At 36.4% G+C, this 20,848-nt stretch overlaps 1 protein-coding gene across 1 annotated transcript in view; it reads left to right on the forward strand.

Annotated features, from left to right (window-relative positions):
* Positions 1–20,848, forward strand: part of STK3 (serine/threonine kinase 3) — a 291,291-nt gene that overhangs the window by 150,242 nt on the left and 120,201 nt on the right. The window contains 1 exon segment of the mRNA XM_047088960.1: positions 6,850–6,975. Within this exon segment, the coding sequence (XP_046944916.1) occupies positions 6,850–6,975 (126 nt within the window).

The raw sequence follows: 20,848 nt of genomic DNA on the forward strand, positions 1-20,848 counted from the left end.
AGTGAGGGAAAGGGGCCCCATCTCATTTCTGCCAGGTAGCAGTAGAAGTCTGGTACCCCGACTTGGTCTCCTTTGACATGTGTGTGCTGGGGTCCCTTATTACTGAACAGGGGAGGGCTGGGGCGCATCTAGTGGCCTCTCCTAGAACTGCAGGGCCTCATTATAGCTTGCTGGTGATGAAAGTTCTGACTCTCCAGTGGGCCTCCGTCTGATTCCACTCCAGCAGGGATGGGATGGGTTTTTTTTTGTTTTTTTTTTTTGTTTGTTTGTTTCATTATTGCCTGGTAGGGGTATAAGTCCAGCCTGCAACACAGTCTCCGCAGACACTTCACACTGGCAGGGTGGCTGACATTTTGTTATACGGCCTGATAGAAGTGAAAGCCCTAGCCTGATACTTGGCCTTCTCTGATACCACCTCAGTAGAAGGATTGGACAGCCTCCAGAGGTTGGAAGTCTAGGTTCCTCATTCAGCCTTTGCTGGTGGGGGAGGTGTCAGTGTTTTCTGTGTAGTGTTTGGCTGGACTAGATTGGTTGTTACCTAAAACTTTTGTCTTGTTAGCTGTCCTTTCCTGATCTCTTGGCTTGAGAGAGCAGGCTTTTGTAGGGTTTTTGTTTTTGTTTTTTTCACTTGTGTCCATTGGTATTTCTTAGTTGTGCTGGCTTCTCTAGTACCTGATCTGGGATAAGTGAGGTAAAACAGAAAAGCATGGAACTCAAAGCTGTGTTCTACCCCAAATTCCAGAGTCCCTACCCATTTTGCCACCTTCTCTCCATCTTTCAGAATCTTCCTATGTTTTGTCCAGTGTTTTAATTGTGCTTTAATGGAGAGTTACAGGGAAAAGTATGTTTATTCATTTTGTCCAGAAGCAGAAGTCTCTTCTTCAATTCACTTTAAATTCTTGTTTGCTATGAAGTTTTTTTGAATAAATCACTAATTTGAATTCTGTCAGTTCAGAAATTGGTAATTCAGAACATGAACAAAATTTAAGAGGCACTATCTCAGATTTTAAAAGAGGTAATGTTCAGGCAGCCTTATTTTAAAGATACATGATCAAGAATGTGGTAGGTTGATTTGGGGTATTTCCTGTCACTACAACATTAGTTCAGGTGTTTTATGAATTCTCACCCTTTTTTAGTTAAAAAACATTTTTTTTAATGTTTATTTTTGAGAGAGAGAGAGACAGAGTGTGAGCAGGGGAGGAGCAGAGAGACAGAGACACAAAAACTGAAGCAAGCTCCAGGCTCTGAGCTATTAGCACAGAGCCTGATGTGGGACTCGAACTCAGGAGCCATGAAGTCATGACCTGAGCCAAAGTTGGATGTTTAACCAAATGAGCCAACCAGGTGCCCCTCACCCTTTTTTAGTTTTGATTTTCCTTTAGATGCATTTCAAAATAGTCTTTTAGAATTTGGTGTGCTTATCTTTTTCTTCCTGATTCTTTTAAAAACTCTTGTGATCACCTTCTTGTCTGATATAAATGTTACAAATAAACTTTTTAATTCATATTTTTTGTCATTTATGCATTTTTAAGTTATATGTATCCAAATCATCTTTTTCTTTTGTTTTATGGCATTGGATTGAACATATAAATATTCTCATATATTACCCTCTTGTTCTCTGTGTTTCTGTTTTTTTAACTTTCACCTCCTTTCATCTATCTGGAATTTATTTTCGTGTTTCTGTGATAAAGATCTAGTTTAAATTTTCCCACAAAAGACAGGCATTATCTCAGCACCAGTTTAAAGTTATTTTTGCTCAGTGATTGAAAATGCTATCTTCATAGTATGACTGTTTATTTTGTGTATTATATTCTATTTCTGGGGACATTATATTTTGTTTCATTGCTCTTCCTATTCTTAGAGTAGTACCACATGCTTCTCTAGGCATTTAACAAAAAGATGTAGCTTCTTTTTACTAATTTTTCTGTTGATTCAATCTGATTATAATATTCAGAAAGTTTTTAAATTTTTTTTGTCTATTTTCTCAGTGACCAAAAAAGCCCCACTATTTCCTATGTCTTATTTATTTAGAACTTAATTCTCTAAAATTGTTTTGAATCATAATGTTGTATTAAGTTTATAACTATGTTTCTTTATATTACGTCCCTTATAAACATTAAATGACTGTTTCATCATGTACTGTTTGAGCCTTCACTTCTATTTTATTTGGACCATTTTATTCTTGATACATTTTTGTGTTTGACTACTATTTCATTGCCTATCTTTGACTTTTAACCCAAGTTTTTCTTAGTATGCCTCTTATAGAAACATGAGTTAGACTTATTATAAATATATCTCATTTAGAAAGTATGTAGTTGAATTTATCTTGTAAACTAAGTGTCTTTTAGTGCTTAACTACAATACTATTTAATAAATGGAAATTCAACCCATTTATTTACATTGGTGTATCTTAATAAAATTTAAATCACAGTTGTCATGTTTTACTTTTGTCAACTTGTTTTCTCTGGTATTTGTAGTTATTATGTTGCTTTGCATTTTTAATTTTACCATCTGCTACTTTATTTTTATTTTATTTTTTAGAGAGGGGGAGGAGGCCGTGGGACAAAGAGAGAGAATCTTAAGCAGGCCACACTCAGCATGGAGCCTGATGTGGAGCTTGACCCACTTCCCTAGGATCATGACCTGAGCCAAAATCAACAGTTGGATGCTCAACAGACTGAGCCATCCAGGCACCCCACTACCTGCTACTTTAAAAAAGCCTTGAAAAACAGTCTTTAAAAATCAGCCAGGGGCACCTATGTGGCTTAGTTGGTTGCGCGTCTGACTTTGGCTTAGGTCGTGATCTCATGGTTTGTGAGTTCGAGCCCCACATTGGGCTCTGCACTGACAGTGTTGAGTCTGCTTGCTATTCTCTCTCTCTCCCTCTCTCTCCCTCTCTCTTTCTCTCTCTCTCTCTCTCTCCCTCCCTCCCTCCCTCTCTGCCCTTCCCTGCTTGTGCTCTTTCTGTCTCTCAGAATAAATAAGTAAACTTAAATCAGCCAGTGTTTGATAAAATTTCTCTTCTGACTGTCAAGAATCCTCAAATAATATGGCCTTGTTCCTCAAGTACCCTTTTAACTTTTTTAGCCAGTTCCTCTTTGTTGGTCAAAATTATACCTGTAGCAGTTATGTAGAGAAGACATGAGTGCAAGTGAAATCAGATATGCTGAGATTTTGAGATTAAGAATGTTGAGCCCTATAGACTAATAGTAACATAATACTGAATAAACTTCATGAAAATAAAGTTGAAGTAGATTGGATGAATCATATATGTACTTTGGTATTTTTTAAAGATAAAACTGTGGCTTGCAGGATTGGCTAATAATTTTCCCTGAGAAGATAAAGTATAATACAATTTGAAATTTCTGTGCCTTTAAAAAAATTTTTTTAACATTTATTTTTTTTTATTTATTTTTTCTTTTGAGAGACAGAAACAGAACCTGAGTGGCATAGGGGCAGAGAGAGGGAGACACAGAATCTGAAGCAGGCTGCAGGCTCTGAGCTATAGCACAGAGCCTGACACGGGGCTCGAACTCACAAACTGTGAGTTCATGACTTGGGCTGAAGTCGAATGCTTAACCGACTGAGCCACTCAGGTGTCCCATCTGTGCCTTTTTAAAGAAGAACAATTCTGGGGCGCCTTGGTGGCTCAGTCAGTTGGGTGTCTGACTTTGGCTCAGGTCATGATCTCATGGTGCCTGGGTTCGTTGGGCTCTGTGCTGACAGCTCAGAGCCTGGAACCTGCTTCGAATTCCATGTCTCCCTCTCTCTCTGCCCCTCCCCCACTTGTGCGCTCTCTGTCTCTAAATAAATAAACATTAAAAAAAAATAAAGAAGAATAATTCTACTAGTTCTCAGTTTTTTGTACTGTTGGTCTTCTTCCACTTCTGTTAATATTGGTCACTAAATCCTTTTTAAGAGTTCTTCTGTGAGATTCACTATTTCCCCTCACTTTTTTTCACCCATGTTCTTAATAATTTACACTTCTGGGGCGCCTGGGTGGCGCAGTCGGTTAAGCGTCCGACTTCAGCCAGGTCACGATCTCGCGGTCCGTGAGTTCGAGCCCCGCGTCGGGCTCTGGGCTGACGGCTCAGAGCCTGGAACCTGTTTCCGATTCTGTGTCTCCCTCTCTCTCTGCCCCTCCCCCGTTCATGCTCTGTCTCTCTCTGTCCCAAAAATAAATAAACGTTGAAAAAAAAATTTTTTTTTAAAAATAAAAAAAAATAATTTACACTTTTGTTATTATAGTCTCTTCCCACTCTATTTCATGTCTAAACTCTACTGCAAGATTATGCTGTCAAAGACATTCTTTTCCTTACATTATTTTCTTGCTTATGTAATTGAAGTGGCTCTCAGACAGAATCCAGGCATCTCATTTTTAGCATTTATCCTTCTTGTCCCACTGTTTTCTGGTTCTAAATTCCCGGAACCCCATTTCTCTAAATAGTGTTTCGGTTTTGGCTAGGTGGATCTTCCTACTGTGTTCTGGCATACATCTCTTATCTTTGTGTGTTTGTTCATATTGTTCATACTTGTCCTCCTCCCTAAAATGGTCTGTTTCTTCTGTGTGAGGTATCTGAGATCGTCACATTACCTTTTCTTCTGCTCTTACATTTCTTAATCATAAATCATATAGTCTGCATCAAACCATCATGAATGTAACTTGTATGTCACATTGTAATTTTCTATATGTATCTTTTATTTCTTATTCTAGATGATAAGTTGCTTAAGAGCAAAGAACATATCTTCAATTATTACTTTTTGAGACCTTTCCACAAGTGTTCTCAAAATTTTTAGAGTCGAACTGGGGTTCCTTCCTGCTCACAGCTCCACCATCCTCTGAGACACTGTATTTGTTTTCCAGCTTCGTAGAAAGAGACGAACTCACGGAAGAGTGCATAAGGATCAGATCTTAGAGTGGAACACACCACTTGTACTCACAACCCATTCATGAGAGCTTAGTCACACAGTCACAACCAACTGAAAGGGGGAGACTGAGAAATGTAGGATCTAGCTGGGTTGCCATACATCCAATCCCAACTCTGTTTTAGTGGATGACTGGGAATCTGCACTGCAGTTATGTTACTAGCTCTTAATTTATCTGGCGATTAGTTTATAGCTGTTATAGAAGAATTTATTGGTTCTTTGCCATCAATTCTAGTATTTCTGTAATCTGGCAAAATTCTTCCATATAGTTTTCCCAAATGATATGTTCACCATTTTATTTTTTTAAATTCTATTCTAAATGTGTATAATTTCTTCTTTAGCACTATTTTTTTGTCTTTAAGAATATTTTTATGTTCTGTTGATCTTTATTAAAATAACTATCTATGGATATGTAATATGAAAATTAACATTTTGAAACTGTATTGCTGCCTCAAAATAAGGTTATTTATCTCAAATTGTATTTGTAACCTGTCCCCTACTTTCTCTCACACTCTTCCCTTTCCCCAATAAAAAAGTCATTGAAAACCCAGGTCTATCCTGGTGGTTTCCCTTCTATTTACCAGAAATGTAGCAAACTCAGATATTTTCACTAGATCAAGATGCTATAAAAAAAGAAGTTAAAAGGTGTTTTATACATAGCATAGAAGTGAGACAGTATTTATTTTCTGAAAAATATTTCCTTTATTACTGTTTCTCCATTGGAGATGATTATATTATTCAAAACATAATAAAGTAAAAAATATGTAAAAGAAGTAACAGAATAGTTGCCCTCCTTTTGACCACTGATTCTGGCTGTCAGTTTATGAAGATTAATTAAAATTTGTATGTATTACCAAAATAATTTTATTTTCATATGTAATATAATCACCAATCTCTTATTTTTTATGAGAATTTTTAATTAATTAAAATTTTTTCAAGTTTTTGTTTAAATTACAGTTAGTTAACATACAGTGTAATAATTCGTTTCGGATGTAAAATATAGTGATTCAGCATTTTTGTATAACACCCAGAGCTCATTACAAGTGCACTCCTTAATCCCCATCACCTGTTAAGCCATTGCCCCCCACCCACTTCCCCTCTAGTAACTGATCATCACCAACCTATTAAAAAATTCTTTATCTTTTTCGCTATCTAATCTACACTTCCTTTGGACAATTATACATACATATTTTTTTAATTTTTTTTTTAATGTTTATTTTTGAGAGAGAGAGGGAGGCAGGCTGCAAGCAGGGGGAGGAGCAGAGAGAGAGGAAGACACAGAATCGGAAGCAGGCTCCAGGCTCTGAGCTGTCATCACAGAGCCCGATGCGGGGCTCGAAACCACGAACTGTGAGATCATGACCTGAGCCGAAGTCCGTTGCTTAACCGACTGAGCCACCCAGGCACCCCTGGACAGTTATATTTTTAAATTTTTTTTAATGTTTATTTATTTTTGAGAGAGAGAGAGAGAGAAAGACAGAGAATGAGCGGTGAGAGGCAGAGAGAGAGGAGTCTGAAACAGGCTGCAGGCTCTGAGCTGTCAGCACAGAGCCTGACTCATAGCTCAAACTTCTGAACCATGAGATCATGACCTGAGCCAAAGTCAGATGCTTAACCAACTGAGCCATGCAGGAGCCCCTGGACAATTATATTTTTAAGGGTAATGTAATGTAGTTTTATTAACAGGATTGCATGTTTTGTGTGTGCCTTAATGGTTTTCCAAAAGCAAGTAAACCCAAAAACAAAATCTTTATTTCTAAAGCAGCTGGAATATTCTCTTTTCTTAATATATACATTTAATTTTAGTTGAAAGAACAATTGAAGCCTGTGATCCTGATTAGCATTTATGTGTTGTTTTAACATATTTTAGATATAATTCAGAGAAATCTTTGGAATTTATACCGTTGAATTTTACTTTTCCAGCACCCTTTTATCAAGCATGCAAAGCCTGTATCAATTTTAAGAGACCTGATCACAGAAGCTATGGAGATCAAAGCTAAAAGACATGAAGAGCAACAGCGAGAACTGGAAGAGGAAGAAGAAAATTCGGTTCGTAATTACCCTCAAAAAGTTGATTTTTTTCCTTCCAAGTCATTTTTCTATAAATTTGGGGTTTTTTTCTTTAAATATGTCAATAGCACTTATTTTATTATACAAGGAGATGTGTTTGTTTATTAAATTTCAAAATATATTTTGTTTGCATCAAATGTTTGCTATCCTTTCCTGATGTCTTAAGAATTAGAGTATAGTATCTAGTATCTAGGTGACACTCAGTGTCATATTTGGTCAATTTTGTGTCATATCTTCTAGAACTTTCTTTCAACTGGCTATCAATTATGCTGTAAATAAAGGGTACCACAGTAGAAGATGGGTTGCTAGAGAAAGCAGGAGGACCATATAAGAACCTACCCGTTTATCCCATTTACTTTATATTCATGCATCAGTGCATCTTAATACCAAAATAATTATGTCTCACATTTTATAATGTTTAATGCTTATGTTCTTCACTAATGATGTTTTTCTTATTTCAAATTATAAATTTTTTTCTGGTTTAAGATCCAGAGATGAATACCTCATGGTATTCAGATAGTTGTAAAATCTGAAAGCACAAATATCATTTTATTTTTTTAGTGATTGAAATGTCATTGATAATATCTGCATTTTCCTATATACTTTTTTAATCTTATAGTTTTAATTGTCTACAAATAGTATTATTTTGCTAATTACATTTAGTTTTAGTTTCAGAGACTGGTTATCCAATTGGGATTTCTTTTGAAATTCTTTTACCCGTTTCACCAGTTATTAAAACTTGTATCATGTGGTAGCTGAGGACAAGGACAAATATGCATCTTTGCAGAGCTGATTTACGATCATATTTTTTAGATTTGCAACTACATCGGTTATTCATTTGGCAGTGGCTGTGGACTGCCTTGTGAGACAGATGTTTTGAGCTTATATTCCAGATGTAAGATTTTTACTAATGAATTTGCCATTCAGAATTGTAAATAACATCTCTTTAAAGGTTTTTGTTTTTTTAATTTATTTACTTAGAGAGAGAGAGAGAGAGAGAGAGAGCATGAGTAGGGGAAGGACAGAGAGAGAGGAAGAGGGACAATCTCAAGCAGGCTCCACACTGCAGAACCCAAGGCGGGGCTTGAACTCAACAACCATGAGATCATGACCTGAGCCAAAATCAAGAGTCACACACTTAACTGATTTAGCTACCCAGTGCCCCAAGTTTTTGTTTGTTTGTTTGTTTTGTTTTGTGTTTTGTTCCTTTGGGATTGTGTATCCATTCTATTAAAGTTAAGTACTATGGAATGAGGTAAAGACCTTGGTTCTTGTTTTCAAAGGGCTTTATAGCTCCCACCCTGGGTTCCTGTGTGATAATAGATATAGTTACTGATTTTTCTCCAGTTAACATTTGTAAATGTTAATTTTTTTCTAGATTTTTTTTTAATTTTAAAAGTACTTTTGTCATGTATTATTTCATTTGATCTTTAAAAAAGGAAGATTGGTCATGTACTATATATGTTATTATCCCATTTTGCAGACGAGGGAGATTGGGTTAGGAGAGAAGTGATTTACCAAAGTTCATAAAGCTAATGAGGAACCAAGAATAAAACTAGGTCTTGTACTTGTATGCTCCCATGTTCATCACTAATACTTTATTCTCACTTTTTAATCAAATGTTTATTACTTCAAAAATAAGCAACATTGGATTATCAAAGTTGTACAATTTCTGATAAGTTTATATTCACAAAAATGTCTGTTTTTTGCCCTTCTGTGGTGGTACCCATCTGCCTTTCTTTCACCTTGTGCAGTTTTCTTATGGGTGCTGGGCTGGTGGACTGCCTCCAATTATCTGTCAATGGACAAGTGATTGTTTTGCTTAGTTCTGTCTTCCTGTACTTAACTGTAGAACAGTTTACACTTTTGATGGATAGGGAAACATTGATTACTCCAGGGCTTACCAGTTTTTACTGGTTTTAAGACCTTACGCTAGTCACTTAGGTTACTTTCTGCCACTTGAGTCATCTGTCTTCATTTTCTTCTTCTCCACTGAGCTCCAGCCACATTGATCTTCTTTCAAATTTTTTATTTTTAATGTGCCAGAAACCTTTCCTCCCTCTGCTTGAAACATTCTTCTTCCCAAGAACTCAAGTCACTTGGTTCTTCTCACCTTTTGAGGCTCAGCTTTAAATATCGTGTGTCCCAAAACTTAGCAGCCTACCACAATACACATTTACTATTTCATGGTATCTGTAGATCAGTTATTTCAGAAGTGGCTTAGTTAGATGATTGTCAGGGTTTCTCATGAGGTTGCAGTCTAAGTTTAGTGAGAACTGCAGTCAACTGAAGGCTTGACAAGAACTGGAGTTCTAAGGTAGCTCACTCATGTGGCTGTCCTGGGGCTGCTTCAGTTCCTCACTGTGTGGACTCTCTCTAGGGCTACTTGAGAGTCTTCACAGCATGGAAACTGGCTTCTCTCAGAGGAAGTGATCCAAGAGAAAGAACAGGGAGGAAATCTCAATGCTTTTTATGACCTACTCTTGGGAGTTACATACTGTCACTTCTGCCACATTCTGTTTGTTAAGAGAAGTTACTGGTCATAGAAATGGTGGAGTAGGGAGCTCTAAGAATCTGTGCCTCCGCAGAAACAGCCATTAAGTTGGAAAAATAACTGACAAATCAACTTTTTCAAAACACTGAAATCGAATAAAAAAACTTACAGCAACCAGGACAGTGCTTACTGAAGAAGGAGGCTACTAAATTTTGGTAAGATAGTGTTGTGGCATTTTTGTCTACACGCCTGCCATCCCCCATTTTCTATTTCTTTTTCTTAAAAAAATTTTCTTTTTAATGTTAATTTTTGTTGAGAGACAGAGTGTGAGTGGGGGCGGGGCAGAGAGAGAGGGAGACACAGAATCTGAAGCAGGCTCCAGGCTCTGAGCTGTCAGCACAGAGCCCGACACGGGGCTCGAACTTGCAGACCGCGAGATCATGACCTGAGCCGAAGTCCGACACTTAACCAACGGAGCCACCCAGCACCACCGTCGCCCCCCCCCCCCAGCCCCCATATTGTAGCTCAGCAGCAGCCGTGGGAACAGCAGTGGAGAGAGATGGTAGGGGAGAGCAATAAGAAGCTTGTGCTCAAAAAATCGTGGCTTTGCATTTTGACCTGTCTGGTGGTTCCCTGAGGGACTAGCACAGAGGCTTGCCTTTGTTTTGGCTCTGTTGAACTAGAGCAGCTTCCTGGATGGTGTCTGTAAAAAACAGCTAAATTTAGTAGAGCTAATAAACAAGTTCAGCACAGTTGGAGGGTATAAAATCAACATGCAAAAATCAGTTATGTTTTTATGTACCAGCAATAAGTGACGGAAAAAGGAAATTAAATAAACAGTTCTATTTACCATAGTATCCAAAAGAATGAAATATTTGATAATAAATTAAAAAAAAATTTTTAATGTTTATTTTGAGAGAGAGAGAGAGAGAGAGCAGGAGTGAGGGAGGGGCAGAAAGAGAGGGAGACACAGAATCTGAAGCAGGCTCCAGGCTCTGAGCTGTCAGCACAGAGTCCAGTGTAGGGCTTGAACTCACAGACTGCGAGATCATGATTTGAGCCAGAGTTGGATCCTTAACTGACTGAGACACCCAGGTGCCCCACCTGAGAATAAATTTAAGCAAGGAGGTAAAAGATTTGTAGAGTGAAAAGTACAAAACATTGCTGAAAGAAATTAAAGAGTACCTAAATCAATGGAAGGATATCCCGTATAAATGGGTTGGAGGACTTACTATTGTTAAGATAACAGTATTCCCCAAAGTGATTCACAGATTAATCCAGTCCCTATCAAGATATCAGTGGTCCTTTTTGCAAAATGCGAAAACCTATCCTCAAATTCAGATGGATCAAAGGGACCCCAAATAGCTAAAACAGTATTGAAAAAGAAGAACAAAGTTGGAATACTCACTTCCCAATTTCAAAACTTAGCATAATGCTGTAGTAATCAAATGTGATACTGGCATAAGGATAGACATATAGACCAATGGATTAGAATTGAGAGTCCAGAAAAACCCATATGTCCATGGCCAGTTGATTTTCAACAAAGGTGTGGAGACCCTTTGGTGGAAAAAGAACCATCTCTTTAACAAATGGTAGTGGGACAACTGGATAGCCATGTAAAAAAGTGAACTTGGACCCCTACCTTTCATCATATACAAAGGCCTTTTAATATAAGATCTAATTGGATGGATCAGCAAACCAAATATAAGAGCTAAAATGTTAAAACGCTTAGGAGAAAACAAGTAATCTACCTGACTTTGGATTTGGCAGTGGATTCTTAGAAAACCAAATCACGAGTAATAAAGAAAAAAAATAGAAAAATTGAAATTTATCAAAATTTAAAACTCTGTATATCAAAGGATATCATCAAGATATGAAAAGACATGCTATGGAATGGGAGAAAATATTCATAAATTATATAACTGGTAAGGATCTAGCATTGAAAATATATAAAGAACCGTGGCACCTCAACAACAAAAAGACCTAATTGAAAACTAAGGAAAGAATTTAAGTAGACATTTCTCCAAAAATACACAGATGGCCAACAAGCACATGAAATGAGGGTCAGCAACATTAGTCATTAGGGAAATGCAAGTCAAATTCACCATGAGATGTTGCTTCACACTCACTAGGTGTGCTGTGATTAAACAAAAGCCAGGAAAATAACCACTGTTGATAAGGATATGGAGAAATTGGAACCCTCATACATTGCTGATGGAAATGTGAAATGGTACAGCTGCTGTGGAAAATAGTTTGGTAGTTACTTAAAACATTAGACATAGAATTACCATATGATCTAGCAATTCCACTTCTAAGTATATATCCAGAAGAATTGAAAACAGGTACTCAAATAAATACTTGTACATGAATGTTCCCAATACCATTCACAGTAGACAAAAGTAGGTTAATTGTGGTATATAGACACAATGGAGTATTATTTAGCCATAAAAAGAAATAAAATAGGGATACATGCTACAGCATGGAAACCTTATACCAAGTGAAAGAAGCCACACATAAAAAGTCATGTTGTATCATATGAATGATCTGAAACAGGTAAATCTTTAGAGACAAAAATCAGATTAGTGCTTGCCAGAGACTGGCCAGGGGGTGGGGGAGGGGGCAGGGAAGTAGGGGAGATGGGGAATGATTGCTTGATGAGTGAAGTGTTTTTTGGGGTGGGGGGTGATGAAAATATTTTGATACCTGATCAAGATAATGGTTGAACAACCTTGTGAATGCACTAAATGTCACTGATTGTACACTTTAAAATATTTTTATGTTACTTGAAGTTCACCTCAATTAAAAAATAAAAACAAGTCACTTAGTCTGCCCCAAACTTAAGCAGAGAATTAGACCCTACCTTTTCAGGGAGAATTTCAGGGAATTTATGGGCATGTTTTAAAACTAATACAAAGTGTCCTTTGGCTACAAATTATTTACATTCTTTGCCCATGTGGAATATACTTACTACTTCTTGATAACTGTCTCTTCTTCACTCTGAGTATTATCCCTTTACATTATCAGCTCCCAGTTCAGTATTTTGTCTTCTAGATCACATTTGGAAAGAGATGAGAATCCTTCAGTCTAGCTTATCTCAGTTTGAAGACTGGCAAACTAAAGGTTAGTTATCTGCCCCCCACATACCCAAAATACAGTGCTGGGTCAGGCATAAGACTATCACTATAGATGGTTGTTTTCAAAGAGTGAGGACAGGAGGCACAATAATTAGCAGTCCATGGCAATTTTGGAATCCAGCCAAGAAAGTGTTAGAAGTTCTATTTGATTATTTCAGTTCTATTCCGGCCCCGTTTCTCAATGACTCTTTGCTGTGCCCTCTGAGTTCTTGCTTCTGTTCTCTGTGTCTTTCTTCCTTTTTCATAGGAAGACAGCCTATGTTTTGAACTAAATTATTTTCTCAGCCCCTTCCTGCCTGTAGAAGTTTGAGACTCCAGAATCCTCTTTTCATTTTGTGCTTTGTCCTAGTGAGACCAAAAAACTGGTGGTGGTGTTTCTGCCAAAAAACAATTGTGTGGGCACCCTATAAATCTTATTGTGGTTCACTCCATTAGACCAGGCGACACCCCTACATTTTGTTGAAATAATTGCTTCTTTACCATGTTCTCTCCTAAGGCTGCTATGGGACAATGCCTTTAAGCTTCATAAAAGCCCTATTACGTATTTAGCTCTTTCTGAAGTCTTAGTAAAGGATTTTAAGGTCACCAGTGCAGCTTGATTTTTAGACAATTTTTTCTGACGGTACCTTGGATTTGATGTTTGCTTGGAAGCTTTTTCATAATTGTAGCATTGTTTACTGTCTGTAGAGGCTAGGGACTTACTAAACCAACGAGTCCTGATTCCTTTTTTAGTTACTCTTTCTTAAGCTTTTCTCTCTCCTTGTGCATTTTGTTATAAGCAGTAAAAAGAAACCAGGCATCACCTTAACACTCTGCCTAGAAATCTCCTTAGCTAGATGATATACCCAGTTTAACAGGTACATTTTTTACTTCCTGGTTACTGTAGATGACAGTGTCCTAAATTTTCTGCCACAGTGTAATAAGAATATCTTTTCTTCAAGCTTCCAGACATTTATCTTCCCTTCCTCCTTAATGATGATCAGTCTTCTAACAGCCTTTCATGGCTCTGTGGGCTGGTTCTAATAGTCTCTTCAAAGTGCTTCCAGCTTCTACTCGCTGTACTGCTCCAAAGCCATCCCATCGATTTAGGTATATGTTACTGAGTCCTGTCCACAGTCAGGGTGAGGGGAATTAGGTTCCACCTTTCGAGGGGAGTACTCGAAGTATTGTGGACAAATTAAAAATCACATCAGGTTTTTGGTTGTTGTTTTTTTTTTTTTTTTTCAAATAATCCTTAATTCTTTGGAACTGACCTAGCATTTCTGAGTAAAACTATTACGTTCTTTTTTGTTGTTTTTAATTGGAATCATAAGAAAAAAATTTAAAGTCTTAACAGAGTCCTAGTTTGAACAGTATTCACATGCTTTGCTTTCGATTATGTTCTCAGGCAGTCGCTTCCATCTTGAGATCATTTGTCAGTTTTCCCCCAATACAGTGTACACACATGCGCACAAGAGCAGTGATAATGGATCTGAATTCCTCCTACACAGGTAAAAGTGTATCTCTACATTGCCAACATTTTTAGCAAATTTTTAAATCGGTAGTCATTTTCTCTCAGAAACATCCACATTGAAGGCTCAAAATCTTTCATAGTTTGTCTTTATACTGTACATTCTTTTGGGATTCTCTTGCAGATTGGCTTAAAATTGGATTACATATACAGTTTTAAAATAAGACAGCTGAATACTCATAGAACTACTGTCTCTTGATGTTCAAGGCCAAATTACATCCTTAAAGCAATACTGTATTTTTCATAAAAGTGGAATATATTTACAAAATTTGCATTCATTTCTGACAAAGTCAACCCAAAGTTTGATATAGGTTATCTATATAAATTGCAGGCATATAAGACTTTTCTTATTCAGGTTATACTAACTTATCTATAGCATTCAAGATGTAAGCATGCATTTTGGCAGTTTATTAATTATACAACAAACACTACACATTCCATGTAGTTCTTAATCTCTAATTAACCAATGATTTTTATAAAGCTGGTTTTAACTTAGCTGGTATGGTTTACTGAACTATTATACAGGCACTTGAATGAATGTTTAAATATTTATACAGTAAAAGATTTGGTGCTTATTGTTTTCAAGTAAGAGAACAAGGCAAACACTCCACACATGATATGTTGGATGATGACTTAAAAATGGAATGGATGGTGTTAACAATAGAATTTGTGAGATAAGGTCCAGAAGGCACCGTTGACAAGCAGTTATTTTTAAAGTAGATTACAAGATTGATAAGGAGTTTACAAGAGTTGCTTTGTCACTGGAGTTTAGGCATTTCTCATGTAGATCACAGTGTTAAGTAAAATACAAGGAGTTGAACAGATGTAGAAGAATGTTACATTAAGTGAAATGTTGAGTAAAAAATGGGATACTTCTTGATGTTACATGTGTGTATGTATGGTATGCACGTATCAGGCCCTTTATTTTCACTTCCATCTAAAGAAAGGTGTTGTTGTATTTCATGTTAGTTTGGTAATGACTCAAAGAAAGAGATTTTGCCTATTAATTGGCCTGAGACTATATCCTAGAGGTTCTGTTTTTGGAAAAGAAATGGGGACTTTCTGCTGATTTCCTTATGGTTCGAACTCTAAGCTTGTCAGGCTGTGGTCCTTAATGTCTTAGAGTGGCAAATCCCCTTTAAACGATTCACTGGAGCAGTAATTCTCAGCATGGGTGTGGGGAGAAATGCAGGGGTGCTTTGGAAAATTCACTTCCCTACAGATGATGATACAGCCTCCACCTGAGCATTTCTCAGAAGCTTCCTCCCTCTCCCTGCCCCTGTTTAATAAGGGAACTTCAAATCAGTCTACTTGAGAACCTTTTGAACTAGGTAAAGAACAGGGGCGCCTGGGTGGCTCAGTTGGTTGAGCGTCTGACTTCGGCTCAGGTCATGATCTCACAGCTTGTGAGTTTGAACCCCACATCAGGCTCTGTGCTGGCAGCTCAGAGCCTGGTGCCTGCTTCAAATTCTGTGCCTCCCTCTCTCTCTGCCCCAACCCACTTGCATTCTGTATCTGTCTCTCTCAAAAATAAATAAACATTAAAAAAAAAAAAAAAGAATAGAACAGCAGCATCCACTTCAGTCAGTCCAGAGCCTATAATGTACCTAGTTGGTTAAACGGGGTGGGGGTGGGAGATAGAATTTATCTAAGAGTAAGAAGACATTTGGCTTGGAGTTAAGTCCTGATTCTGTTTGAATATAACTCTGTGTCTTTGGGCAAGTTACTAACCTCTCCACTTTCACCATCTGTGTAAGGGAATTAGTGATAGACCACACATAACTCATAGAGTTCCTGTGGGGATGTGATTTTTAAAAATACATATAAGCACTTAGAACAGTGTGTTATGCGTAGTATGCCCAATGAAGTTTAGCTTTCATCTTTACTAATGCTACTACTTGCCCCAGCAATAATGCTTATTAATTATAATATTTTAGCCATGTTTTTTTTTTTGTTATTGTTTGGTTTGTTCAGTTTTTGGTTTCTTTGGTAGTAGTTGTTGCTGCTGCTGGTTTTGCTCCTCAAAGGGCCACCAAGATAATGCCACTGATCAGATTTGAACCAATATTTATATTCACAATTTCTTTTTAAGTATTGTAAGATGAATTTTAAGTGGCCAGATCTGTTTGGAAGAATTGGGGGAGATTTTTGTAAAACTACTTTAAGCTTATAAAAAAATCTATTTGAAGAAAACCAGTAGATAAATTTATTTATTGTCATTCCTTTGCTTCCTGAGAAGTAAATTAGATTTAGTAAGGAATAACTTGAGATTAAATTATTGATCAAAATTAAAATTCTTTAAAAGAATTAATCACTTGTTACTTCTCATTTTTCCCATACAATTAAATCACAGTTCTAAAAAACCCCTACACAGTGTTTACATAGTTATGACTATATAAATACTGTTTGCGGAGAAACGTCCTAATATATTTTGGTTACGTGCTCTTTCTTTTTGTGATTTCTGGAACTAATAATTGTCTCAGTTTTTGTTACTGTCATTTATAGTTGTTGTTGTTTTTCTCTGTACCTATCTAATTTTTTTTCAAATGTTACATTCCTATGCTCTGTGTAGGAGCCATAGACTCTATGTTCAAACATAGATCATTCATTAATTTTGTACTTTTTTCAACTCCTTCTTTCCTGGCCCTCTCTCCTCCTGTAATCTGAATGACTGCTTTCTAGAGTCTGGAGCAGCTGTCACACTAAGACCTCCCTGCAACATCATCCTGGGAATTTCCTTTTGCTCTGTTCTGTAATGGATCCTCTGTTCCCTGGATCTTGTCTGTCTTATTTCCTCATTTTGATGGGCCCTATCTCCCAGGAGCTTCCAGACATTTGCAGTTGTTTTGTTTTGTTTTTCATACCTTGTATATCTGACCATGTCTTTATTCTACCTTTACCCATGAGAGATTGAGTATAAAATTCTGGATTGGAAATAACGTTCCCTTAAAATTTTGAAGGCTTTGTTCTGTTTTCTAACTCAGCGGAAGACAAATGACAGTCCAATACCTGATCCGTTAGGTGTTTTATGGAAGATTTTTAGATCTTCACTTTTCCCTTTTCTTTAAAACTTCCATGGTGCTGTGCCTTGTAGATATTTTTTCATTCATTGTGTGGAGTGTCTTTTGGCCCTTTTAATTTGGAAATACTCTTAAGTGCTGTGTAATTTTATTTTTGCTTTTTCACGATACTTTTATCTCATTACTTCTCTCTGTTCTTGTGCATTTTCTCACTCTGGAACTGCTTTTGTTTGTTTATTGGATTTCTTAGACTTATTCAGCGATCTTTTCTGTTTTTTTTTTTTCTCTTTTTGTTTTTTCTTAGAGGTCTCCTCAAGTTTATCTTCTAAACTTATTTTTTCCCCATGTCAAATATTTAATTTCTAAGATAATCTCCTCTTTTCGTGGTTATTATATTATCACTTTGAATTTTCTTTTGCTTCCTACCTTGTCTATGTTTCCTTTGTTTTGATCTGTGACTTTTCATTTTATGGACTTTCTTCAAAGGTCTAGTGATTGTATTTGATATAAGCACTAAAATTGCCTACTGGAAACTCAGTGTGTAAGAGTGAACCTTACTATAAAAGATGTTAGGATCCATTGTTCTGGGGCCTGAATTTGCTTGCTTTTTGTGACTTCTGTGAAGTTTTAGATTTCTTTGGTCTGCTGAATTAGCTATTACTTATATATTTATCTGCTTTCTAGCTTCCAAATTTGGGGACATGTCCTGTTTGCTGCTTTCGCCTTTCCCTTGATCTTTATGAGTTTATCCTTTTCTGTGCCTTTATTGTAATTTTGGAAGAGTTTTGGGAGGGATAGGCATAAACCCATGTGTTCAATCATCCATTTTAATGGAAACTCTTACAACTTGTCATTTCTTGGGTGTTCTGAATTCTTAATTTGAAATATTGAGTTTTTTTTTTTTTAATTTTTTTTTTTCAACGTTTATTTATTTTTGGGACAGAGAGAAACAGAGCATGAACGGGGGAGGGGCAGAGAGAGAGGTAGACACAGAATGGGAAACAGGCTCCAGGCTCTGAGCCATCAGTCCAGAGCCTGACGCGGGGCTCGAACTCACGGACCGCGAGATCGTGACCTGGCTGAAGTCGGACGCTTAACCGACTGCGCCACCCAGGCGCCCCGAAATATTGAGTTTTTAATATGATATTTAATATATATGAATATATAAAACACTTCACATGTTATAATGATTATAAATTCCTTGAGTACTCATAAATTAGCATGATTCAAAAAAAAAATTATGGTCTATTCAATTCTGGCTTATTCTGGATAGTTTGTAAATCAAAGTGATCCAAGAAGGGAAGGGAAACTTCTAAAAGGTAACATTACACAAAATCAGGGTAATTTAAGGCAAGTTAGTAGTTGATAAGAATAGAAGTAAATGGATATTTGTCTTTTTTTGAACCACATGTCTTTTACACCCAGTTTTCTTTAGATGATAGACTAAAGGTATAGTCTTGGACCCATTAGCTCCCAGCGTTTGACAATAATTGTAGACTAATGAACCATTAAGTGATTGCTGCTATGTTTGTCTTAACATTTATATCTGTGAAGTTGAGGTTGTTGCTTTATAACCTCTTCTAATTTTCACTTATAACTTACCTTAGTTACCTGCGGCCATTTTTTTTTTTTTTAATTTGCTCCAATTTAGGAGATTCATTTTGGCTAATACCTGCTAGTTATAGTTCTGGACTGGTTACCTTTTAGGGTATGCCAGGAGGTTTCGGGTGGATATTTTGATATCCTAGCTGTTTTCATTTTCATTGAAGTTTTCCCCACTCTTTTTTCCTCCTTTGTGATTATTTCAAAGATGAATGGTCTTTTCAGCATGGTGGGAGATCTGTACTGCCAAGTTTTATTTCTGCATTTATTTTATCTTAAAAAAAAGTTTTTTTAAGTTTATTTATTTTGAGAGAGAGAGTATCCCACGCAGGCTCCGCACTATCAGAGCAGAGCCCGATGTGAAGCCCGAACTCATGAACCATGAGATCATGACCTGAGCTGAAACCAAGAGCTGGATGCTTAACTTACTGAACCACCCAGACGCCCCTCTGCATTTATTGTTATCTTGGAAGACTGTATTTTGTGACAGCCTTTATAGTAGCTATCTTTAGCCCTGACCCTGGATTGGTCCTTATCCAGTGACTGGGTTAATATAACACAGAGCCATGTTGGCCCTAGACCATTGGAAAGTTTTATAAAGCTAAATTTTGAAATACTGTAGATTGAATTCTTTTCCTAATTTTAAAAATCTAGAGCTGTGAAATTCACCATACCGAGTTGCTACAGTATAAGAGTCATTTACATTTGATATTCAGTATTAATACTTGAACTCATTGTGGATCCTGCTTTTTCCATTCTCAGTGAGTGCAATTTCCCAAGAATTTATGAGTTATACCAATATCAACTTATAATTTTTCCAAATTTAATTTTCTTCTACACAGTTCAGCTTACTACAGATGGAGAAAAATTTGTGGCCTAAAATTAAATAGATATTTCCATCAACCCTCAATGTGACTTTTGAAGGGGAAACAGTTTATGATAGCCATTTCAAGATATGTTGTTTTTAAAAATTTTAGTTCTGTACACCTGTGTCCTGGGTAACTATTATAAACAACCTCTTTAAACATTTTTTTTATTCAAGAAATGTATGGGACACGATTGGAAATAGTGCCTTATGAAGTTGATTTTTATACCTATTATAGAAAAAGCTAGTCTGATGAGAATACATCCTGACAAATTGACATGTTTTGATAGGTGTTGAGGTAATTGTACAGATTTTAAAAATTAAACAAATTGCAAACAGAGATTTCTGCAGCAGGTTAATCCCAATATCAAGATTTTTGTGTTAGTTTAAGCATTGCTAAACATGACAAAGATTTTTTTTTTTTGGCATTTATGAGCATGTGATATAAATTTGGTGCTGAGATGGGTCAACTGTATAACATAATGAAAAAGAATTTGTTTTTTAGATGTTATTGGAATATATTTCTAAATCTGTAGTGTGAGTTGATTAAATAACATAACTATATTTGTTCACATTTAGTGTAAATACTGAAATTGCCTATAGAGTGTCCACTTTTTAAAGAGTGTCTGCTAATAGAGTTCTTTCTAATCAGTAGAACTTTAAAAATATAGTATTTTGTTGTCACCAAAGAACATGAATGGTAGAGTATAATCAGAAGTATGTGGATTATTTCTGCCATATAAGAATTGAAAAATCCAGTAAAGGATGCCATTTTTAAAATAGGACAGGCCTGTATGTGTTCTTTTTTTTTTTAAAAACAATGTACATATTGAAGTTTGCTAAATACATATTTCTTGTTATATCGCAATATCACAAATACATTCTGTCAACATGACTACCTGGCTGAAGTAGTGTTTATCAGGTTTGCACAATATTATTCTTTTCCCCTTTCCATATTTCACACTTTGGAACGAAATCACACTATACAGCCCACACTTAAGGAGTAGAGAGTTATGCCCTTCCTTTTTGAGGGCATAATGTCTACATAAATTATATGGAATTCTTCTACACAGGAGATTTGTCTATTCTTCCCATTTATTCAGTAGTTTACATCAGTATTGATTCATGATTATTTAATTTACATTTTGCCTTTGAATATTTATTCATTTTGCTTTATTTATTTTGTTGCTCAAAGTGTTCCAGCTTTGGCTATTGAGAGCCTCTTCT

This window comes from Lynx rufus, unplaced genomic scaffold (assembly GCF_022079265.1).
Source record: "Lynx rufus isolate CCGP_SWC_20201006 ecotype Redwood Valley unplaced genomic scaffold, mLynRuf1.p SCAF_26, whole genome shotgun sequence".
Taxonomy (NCBI): domain Eukaryota; kingdom Metazoa; phylum Chordata; class Mammalia; order Carnivora; family Felidae; genus Lynx; species Lynx rufus.